General features: G+C 38.4%; 1 protein-coding gene across 1 annotated transcript; it reads right to left on the minus strand.

Annotated features, from left to right (window-relative positions):
* Nucleotides 1-7,130: 7,130 nt before the first annotated feature.
* On the minus strand, nucleotides 7,131-8,946 carry LOC120772569 (probable cytochrome P450 6a14). The gene is made up of 2 exons (XM_040101257.1): nucleotides 7,721-8,946; nucleotides 7,131-7,667 (listed from the first exon to the last, which is right to left on the minus strand). Exons 1-2 carry the CDS (start codon nucleotides 8,781-8,783, stop codon nucleotides 7,258-7,260), a joined length of 1,473 nt encoding a protein of 490 aa, XP_039957191.1. The 5' UTR covers nucleotides 8,784-8,946; the 3' UTR covers nucleotides 7,131-7,257.
* Between the last annotated feature and the right edge of the window lie 1,278 nt (nucleotides 8,947-10,224).

Genomic DNA, 10,224 nt, shown 5'->3' on the forward strand with positions numbered 1-10,224 from the left:
GTAAATTTTTGGTGATGAAGCTCCATTAAGGACAAGTGTTCATCTATGGTGTGGTGAATATAATTGAGATCATAAATTAATCCAAGACGAATTTCGTCATCCAAAACAGTTCTTCTTCTTCAGTTCTATTGATGCTATCTGCAAAGTGTTATTAAGATCGTCATGTAACCTATCATGAGATTGAGATAATTATGGGCATTAGTGGGACCATCATATATTCAATATTGCATGGACAAGTGACCGTTTAACAAAATGGCTCGTATTAAATCTCAAACAAATCTCAATCTCAAACAGCAGCGGTGCTTCGAAACCCGTCTATGACATCGTGACAGCTGATAAATTGTGAACAGCAGTCGACTATGTGGGTGTTCCAAGTTGAGCCGAATCCAAGAAAAGTTGTTCACTTCTTCACTAGAGTATAAAGTCCTTAGCGCTGCAAACACATACGATGCTAAAACAGCGCTTGAAAGCCACTTCTTTTCGGAGCTTTTTGATGAAAAATTCTCAATTATAAACGCACTCTCAATCATTTCATTTTATCGAGTTGTGTTGCTTTAAAAGTAAGTATAAAATATTGTTAGGTTTGTTAAATTGGAGGGTACTTTCTACAGCCACAGCAACCTTTTTGGCAGCTCCCCAAATTTTAAGCAGATTTTTGGTATTTTTCAAAGCTTCACTTTTGTGTGTGTGCTAGCTTTGTGCTGCGAAAGGCAAAGGTGTCTGAATTTGGCGCGTCAGGGTGTGAAATGTAAAATGTTTGTGATTTCGCTTGGCATGTGTGTCTGCTCATTTAAAGTGAAATTTATGGAATATTTCGATGCGTAAATATTATTCGCTTTAGTAGTCGTTCAAAAATGAAGAAAAAGCTATTTAAACTGCTGTTATATAAATATCAATATATCGCGCAGTAAACAGTAAAAATTAGTACAAATAAAGGTTTTCCAAATTCAGGAAATTGTATTGAAAAGTCACTATTTTTTTCAGGAAACTTCAATTTTTCTGTACTGTTTGTGGGCATATTACCGATATATACATAGATTAAAATCTTCTCTACTACTTTTGATTTGGCCAATATTGCCTGTACAGTAGAGGCCCGCTAATCCGGATCAATTAAAACCGGCCCCTATCCGGAATATAAGGAATTCCGGATTACCAAAGACATATCAGAACTATGTATTATAAAAAATATTTATAAATTTCTGTTTGTTTATTATAACAAATAATACACATGTTCCAAAAAAACAAAAAAAACGGAAACCAATAAAGCATAAAAGCGAATGTAGTGAATAATGAACATGTGATCCGGATTAGAGAATACGGATAGAGAATGTCGGTCCGGATTACAAGGGACATAATGGAAATTTTGAGTTTTTTAACCCTGTCCGGATTACAGTGGAATCCGGATTAGGCCATGCCCGGATTAGCGGGCCTCTACTGTATATAGATCAAAATAAGTCTAGAGGATAAAAAGAAGAAAAGAGGAGTAGTAACAAAAAGCGCTCAGGGAGCAAAAAATTATCAATCAAAAGAGCAATATTACAAATCGAATTGAAAATTTTAAACTTAAATTGAAGAGGCAGAGATGTGGCTCATGTAAAGGTTTGGCGATGGCACGAACGACTGAGTAAGAAATTTAGCAAAGTAAACACGATATGGCAATTATAGGTGTGGAGAAGTACGTGACGATTTATGTAGAAATCTATACTGCTATATCAATGTAGACAGAAAAACAGAGGAAAGAAATAGCTTTTGTCATTGAGAAAAAGTAAACGAAAAATAAAGTATAGTGTATGTGATTCATAGTTAGATATGAAGCATAAGATATTATGAAATTTCAAAAAAGTTTAGTATATAAAATTGTCCAATTTCAAAAGTATAGCAAAAAAAATATATTTGTACGACGCATTTTTGAAAAAAAAAAATTATATTTTAGTAGTAAAAGGTTTTTGAAGAATTAATTAATTTCAATCACAATAAGCAAAAGTAAGTAAAAACACTTGCCTTCTCTCTGAATCTCTGTACTGAAATGCCGGCGCCACACTTTGCTGAAAAACTGCGGACTTTCTCTGTTTACGTTTTGATTTGAGCCAAAATAATTACATTTGCCTTCACATACACGTTACTCATACGCCCCGTTGCTCTATAATGAGTTCCACATTTATATGGGCAACAGCCAGCAGCGGCAAGTAAGCGTTTGTGAGAGTGCGTGTGAAGCTGCAACGGTAAACAACGCACAAAATTAAATACAAATACAAATAAATAAAGTTGTGCGAAAGGCGACCAAAGCAAGAGGCAAAATTTAATTTACACACGTACTCCGGCGTGTTTATGTGGTTTGCGCCAGTTAAAAACAAAGTTTTTTTGTTGTTTTTTTTTGCAATACCTACAGCTGTTCACCAACTTACTGTCGACTCCTGGCGCTTGTGGTGACCTCGAATTACAGCAAATAAAAATAAAAGCAAAAAAAAAAACACTAAAAAAACAACATAGCCACAGACATACAGGTATAGGTAAAGTGCTTGGTTAAAAGATGCTGTTTGCCAGCAATAACAACAACACCAGACAAAATTCATGTTGTTGCATAAAATACGTGCAATTTCGCTGGAGTGGTCACTAAATCGCTACGCTCAGCTATATGCATGTGTGTGTGTATATATGTATTGTTTGGGATATACAACGCTATAATCCGTGGTAGACATCACGTTGAGTGCAGCTGAAAAGCAGTGACCTGAAGGGGGGATAACGAGCTTGTCAAGTGGGCAACAAGAAGTAGGGAGTGCGTTCCCTGTTGCGCGTCTGAGTCTACGGCGTGCAGTGCACGATGCAGCGTTTTTATGAATATGTGTTAGTGCATAAGGTAGTTTTTAATATATTTTGGTTGGCAGATTTTGCAAAATGGATTCTAAGCGAAATGTGAACACAGCAGAGGACTTGCCATTATCTGCTGAGGGACGAATTATCAGAAAAAATGGGTTGATTGAGCTCTGATCTGTATTGTGAAGGTTTGCAGCTGCAAAGACCTAACCACGCGATCTCACCTTGCATTATGCTATTCATTACCCCCACTGTCTGTTGCATCCGCTTATGCTCTCTCTGATTTTGCCATCCTCACTATGACTTCATTTATGTATTTTAGTTTGCTTTGTTGACAACACGGTATCGCTTGTTATCTAAACAAAGTATCACAAACTAATTCAATATTCTGTCACTATCTCATCTATGCTGATTGTGTGCACAATATGCATATTTAGTTTCCATGCGGCTGCACAAACTGAAATAAATTTTTGTGTTAATAGCCGTCGCTTGAGCGTCCATTGGCTGCGCCACATTTTTGCAAAATCGAATTTGCATAACATATTTAGCGCGTATGCAGCGTGTAAAGTCAGTGAACTATTTGTTGTGAATTCAATAAATATTTGCGCCATTTGTTATTATTTGCGAAAGTGTATGTTTTGTAAAATTTATTTATTTCCAACTCATGTTTACGTTTAAGGGGCACAGCTGGTGTGAAGTTACACAAAAAATTATTAAAAATAACGCTATAAAATTTTAAGTCGTTGTGTCAAATAAGTTTTTAGTTAGCGTCGTCTCAAATGTTCAATCAACTGCATCAGAATAAAAACCAAAATCTGGGTAAAATATTTTTTTTAATGCCGGAATTTTGCTAAGTTTTTGGAGTTATTAACCTGAAATTTTGCACACGTGTTTTTTCATCCAAGGAACTGCTCATATGTCGGAACTATTGATATTGGACCACTATAGCATATAGTTGCCATACAAACTGAACGATCCAAATCAAGTTTCAGTAAGAAAAACTTTTTATTTGACAAGATATCTTTACGAAATTCGGGTCAGCTATTTTTCTTAAGCATTTCTACAATCTTCGAAGAAATTTTTTAGATCGGATTAAAATAGCATATAGCTGCCATACAAACTGAACGAACGAAATCAAGTTCTTGTATGGAAAACTATTTTATTTGACGAGTTATCTTCATGAAATTTTGTACGACTATTTTGCTTAAGCATCGCTACAATTTCCGAAGAAATTGTACAGATCGGATCATTATAGCGTATAGCTGCCATACAAACTGAACGGTAGGAATAAATTTTTTGTGTGGAAAACTTTTTTTTGACCAAGTATCATTACGAAATTTAGCACAGGTTATTACTCAATTCAATGCTATAATATCCGAAAAAAATTATTGAGATCGAACCACTATAACATATAGCTGCCATACAAACCGGCCGTACCAAGTGAATTTTTTGTATGAAGAGTTTTATTTCTTTTTATTTACGAATGATATTTTAGCTTCAGGGCAACCGAAGTTAATGTTTTTTCTAATTTTTATTTCCAAAAACATATTTTTTAGGCTGGTCCACTAGGTGTGCCCCTTAATATAAGCTACTAGTTATTTTTCGCTTCAATTAAAATCGTCAAAATATCGTATAAGCAAGTTTGCCCCATGTGATTTCAAACATGAAATTGAAATTACTTTCAATTAATAATAACTGCTAATATTGAGCTGTAAACTAAATTTTGGACACAAATAATTGATGTTGTAACGAAAAATGTTGATTACATTGAACTGCGTTTCACCTCCAGCTCCATTTGTCCACCTCCCCCTCCATTTATCCACCTCCACCTTCATTAATCCAGTTTAATGCAATCATAGTTATGCGCACTTCCCGATTCGACATTTCAATTTTCTGATTGCTTTCAATTCAATTGCTTCCCTCTCATCGGCAAACAAGTTGTATATTTGCGCCGTTTCCTTCCAGCGACAAGCGACACAGCGCGTCTGTCAACGGTATTGTTTATTGAATGCAAAGCTTACCTGTGGCCCCGCTGTGCTCTTGTCGTGGCTTTAAAATCATCGTCCTCATTAATAAATACGAATCTGAACCAGCCAGCGCCATTTGTCAGCACACACTCTCGCCCCAAGTTGTTGCTTTCAATCGACGACACAATTCGTCTCTCTTTTGTTTGGGGCGTCATGTAGCCTTTTTGGCCGCCCGACCTCGCATATGCGCTACGAACTGCGAATTGACAAGTATCGCTTGTTTTCGTTGGTGTGTGATATGTGTGGCAAGTAGCATGCGGTATGCAGCATGTGGCATGAAAATCCGCCTTACACATCAATAGTTCGATACAATGGTGTGCGTGTGAATAAATTCGTTACGTAGAAATGACTTTGTTGAAATGTCGGCTCTTGGGTGCGGTCTGGTCGCGGGCAAACTTTCGATGTTGTATGCCATTAAATTTTCTCGCTTATTCGCGGCGCAAATGGCTAAAAATTTACGTTTAATAAATTGAAAAAGTTCGTGAAACCTTAAAGCGCAATTTTTTACGCAAACACATTACGTTGCTAAGAATGGTTTTATTCTGGTTATTTACGTCGGTTAGATTTAAAATTATTTGTTAGCCCACATAAGTATACTAGACAACGGTTTTGGTTAGAGAGCGATTGAGATGCAAAAACGGCTCGACGATTTATAGCTTGCCTAAGATAGGAAGTTAAGAAAATCTAAATTTAGCTGCACTTCTACTAATACTTAAAGAAACCTTAATATTTATCAATTAATCTTGTGGTTCAATTGTAATGAGTTTACAGTTTATTCTAAATTCCCAGCTGAGCTTTCAAGCTTCAGCGAACTTTTGTAAAGCTTTGGCGCAAACTTTGTTTTTAAGCGGACTTTGAAGCAAGAGGTAGAAAACGACACAAAGAGAGCACAAGAAGAGCGTAAAGTGTGCGCTCACTCAGTGATGTTAAATTTGATATTCTTAAAAGCTCTTACGCTAATTATACAGGGTGTTAAAGAAAATCAGTTTTGCGTCAAATTGTGACTGGCGATGAAAAATGGATTTAATTTAAAAATCCTAAACAGATAAAATCGTGGATTAATTCGGGAACATCATCAACATCGACTGCAAAATCAGATCGATTGGGTAAAAATGCTCTGTGGTATGTCATAAGCTTCTAAAACCTGGTGAAACTGAAAAAACTGTCGTTGTTGTAATATGTTCCTAATCCCCATTAGAATGGTAAGGATTAGATAAGTTTTCATCGACGTCATGCCACGCTAGACCAAGGAAACGTGCTGTTTCGACAGGGTCGGACCGAAGGGAGAAGGGTGTCAGATGTGTAGGGTTAGCAGGACTTGCAAAGAGGTGGCCACAGTATCCAGAACGAAGCTGCTCAAGGGTCACTTTCGATTATCGTGGCAACTCTCAACTCAACTCAGCTGTTCGTCTGCAATGGGTTGTGATATGACTCCAAGTACGCCATTCACTGAGAGGGAGTCGGTGGAGGTGTTAGTGGCTCTACTCTGAATGGCGGTCAATGTATGTCGGAAGTTAGTTGCGTTCGAAGTCTGGTCGGCGAATTGTTTTATGTAGTTGAGGAAGGACCTTTTTATGCTCCAATAAGGAAGTTCCGCTCCAAGCAGGTGACTGCAGGGATGATTTCTGCGAAAGCACCTCAGAAGGAATTGCTTGGAAAGGAGTTCATTATGTTCCTTAACGGGCCGCGTACGTGCGTCACTATGCTGGTCGCTGGGAGTCATCGATAGAACGCCAGTCCGGAATGCAGTGTTCTGACAAGTTTACGGCTTCCTCGTTTGCATTCCGCTGCGATTAGTCGCTACAGACATGAAATGGGCCACAAGATATTTTTTACACGTCAGTCCATCTGAAAACAAAGCAAAATCGATTCAGGCTACAATCAAATTACTTGGCTGTGAGCTGCTTCCCCATGCGCCGTATTCACTAGACTTGGCCCGTGTTTGTAAAACCCAGAGGGAAATGTCGGAGTCACTATAAAAACTATATTTAAATGAAAATATGATATAAATGATCAGCATAATGAGCAGAGTCGATTTAGCTATGTCGATCTGTCTGTTTGTCTCTATATACACCAGCTAGTCCTTCAGTTTTTGAGATATTGGTCTGAAATTTCGGATCTGACCTTCTCTTACCGAGAAGCTGCTCATTGTCTGAGCCGCCGATGCCGGATCACTATAGCATACAGCTGCCATAGCAACTGAGCGATCGGAATGAAATTCTTGTATGGAGCTTTTGTATTTGTGAAGGGTATTATTGATTTTTGATTTTATTAATAAACGGTCGTATATAAATTCTGCATAAGATTATTTTATTTTTAAATTACGAAAATAACACGATAATGTTTTCTGAAACGCGAATAAATAAATGAAGTTGATTGAATCAATGATTATTCTTAAATTACAAGCTCAATGTATTTAAACTCTTTGCAGCTTCACCATAACTTCGCTAATGCTCTCTTCATCTGTTTTGCGTTCTTCCACCGGTTGCTGCACATCCTCGCTGGGCGCTATTGTGTGACGGTGCAGCAGCGTTACGACTGCCACTTTAATGAGCATTGTACTCAAGAGCTTGCCCCAACAGGTGCGTGGTCCATCGTCGAACGACAAGTAAGCGCATGAGTGACGTGTCATCACTGCGGCTGCATTGAAGCGTGCCGGGTCGAACTGCTCGGGCTCCGGATAAATGCTTGGATCGTGGTGTATGGCATACACCGGCACCAGTACAGTGGCGTTACGCTCGATGACGTGCATAGTGTTCGGTATGTGGTACTCGCGCATAGTGCGGCGTATGAGCAGCTCGGTTGCAGGATATTTTCGCAGAGTTTCTGAAACGTAAAATATGACTCTCATTGTTGATATTGTATTGATAAGTGTTCACCTGACACCACCTGATCCAAGTAGTGCATGCGCCCCAAGGCTTCAAAGTTAAATTGATCTGCATTGGATTGCAACACATCCACTATTTCCTGCCTCAACTCACGCTGAACTTCTGTATTTTCCACCAGCTCACGTACGCAGTGCACCAAAGTTAACGCCAAGTGTGCAAAGCCTGTTAGTAGTAAGGCAAGTGATCGTACGGCCAGACGCATTGCGGCCAATTCATAATCGAGTCGATTGATTTCGCTGTCCCCCTCTTCGTCATCAGCCATCATTTCGGCGAGTAATTGCAGTATATTATTGTTACTTGCTTCATTCGGCCTTTTCTCAATTCTTGCTTTAAGGACAACCTCTTCCAGCTCCCCAAATTCCTCTCGTTCCGCTTGCCCTTGTGTGCATTTTGTACACTCGGCATATACCAGCGTCCCCTTAGCTTTACTAGACAATATTGTCTTGCATTCTTGCTCTAATAGCTCTTTGATGCGCAAACGTAGCGCCATTGCCGAATCACTTGCATCATCCAGCTCAACGCCAAAAACGCAACTCAGCAAAGCGCTTGCCGCGTAACGTGTAAAGAGCGCTTTCACGTCTATTGTAACATATTCGCTTGGTAGGAGCCCACTTGACTTACCTCTTAAACACTCAGCTGCCTTCATGACGCTCGGAAATATATGAGCCATCTTTACAGACCAGAAGGCAGGCGTTAGCCTACGGAGAATTGACTGCCATTTGGCATTATCTGGCGAGTAGATTTCATTTTCATTCAACCGATCAGAGAAACTTTGAAAGTCATCGATGAGTATGCGCTTCACCAGATCCAAGTCGAGCACGACAAAAGCAGGTGCGTTTTCCAAGAATATACCGACAACCGGCGCACTTGCTTTGAACTTTTCGTAGGCGCCGTGTATTAACTCTTTCGATCGCTCCTTGTAGCTCAGCATGGCAGGTTTTATGTGCGGAATTCCGCGTCTATCGAAGTAGATAAATTTATAGCGATAGTAAGTGTACCACAGCGAGATCGGCACAAGTATGCCGGAAATAGTGCACGCGTAAAACCAAGCCATATTTCTGCTTAGAATATTTAATCAAAATCTAAATTTTCATATAAATTTTTCTAAAACTGTAAATTTTTATTCTTTGCACCCTATTTTCTTGAACTACATCAGCACTGCTCCCATCAGCGGTAAAAATCTACTAAGCAACAATTAATAGTTGCATGTCATTTGGCTGGATTATTGTTGTTATTGAAAAGTGCCTTGACTTTTATTTTGTGCTGTTCCAGAGAACATGCTGTTTTATGAACCAGAGAAAATATTGTTTTATGTTCTCTGCTTGATCTAATAGATTGTGCTGCTCAGAGAGAGACTGTTAGAGCCAGCGTTGTTTTGAGAGCGAAGCTGCGTAGTTGAGCTTATTCCAAATTTGCCAATAAAGAGTAAATTAAAAAGAGAGATGTCTTTGAAGATGCACATGAAATGAGTTTGATTAGGATTAATATGAATACTCATTAAATAGTTGTGACACAAATTTATCGATTATTTTTAAATAATATGCAAATATTAACCATTGTGTGAAGACAGACCATAAATATATTGAGACAAAAAAACGTAAGTTATAATTAAGTTATGAGGGTTTCCAGTTTGTTTACACTAGTCGGTTTACCTCTCTAGTACATTTCAATGAATAATAATACCGAACAAAGAATTTGTGTCGAGTTTTGTATTTATAACCAAATTTCGTGCTCGGAATTATTACGAATGTAGAAAAGGCCTTGCGGTTATTCAAAAACACAAGCCAACGAGTGATACAAAGCCTTCAAAGACGGCTGAGAGATCATTTATGACATATTTCGATCTGGACGACCTTTGACCCTTTGAACTGATGAAAATATTAATAAAAAATGAAGAATATGTTGCTTGAAAATCGTCAAGCAACTGTCAGAGAGATGACAAGAGAGCTCGAAATCTCTCGTGAGTCTGTTCGAATGATTTTGGTGGATATTTCGAGTATGAAACTCGTTCTGCACGACTCGTCCCGATAAAGCTAAACTTTTTTCAAAAAAAAAGTAACGTAAATAGGTCTCTTTGGACATGCTTGATAAGAAATTTGTCCCGGAGGGACAGACGCTCAATAAGGAGTTCTATTTGGCCGTATTGAGGCGTTTGCGTGATAACATTCGTCGAAAATGCCAGGAATTGTGGATGAAAAATTTATGGATTTTACGCGATGATAATGTATCGTCGTAAGAAGCCACGATTGTGACAGAGTTTAAAGCCAAAAACGCAATGAATACCATCGATTAATCACCATATTCACCAAACTTGGCTCCGTGTGATTTTTTCTTGTTCCCCAACTGAAATTGCCGATTCTTGGAACCCATTTTCAGTCAATCGAAGAAACTTTTGGTGTAAATCATATGACAACAGATGAGGTATTGTGTAAGGGGAAAGGAGCTTAATAGAGAGATCTTTTTCCGGACAAAGAACATGTCGAAATTAAATGATA

Source organism: Bactrocera tryoni, chromosome 3, assembly GCF_016617805.1.
Source record: "Bactrocera tryoni isolate S06 chromosome 3, CSIRO_BtryS06_freeze2, whole genome shotgun sequence".
NCBI classification, from domain to species: Eukaryota; Metazoa; Arthropoda; class Insecta; order Diptera; family Tephritidae; genus Bactrocera; species Bactrocera tryoni.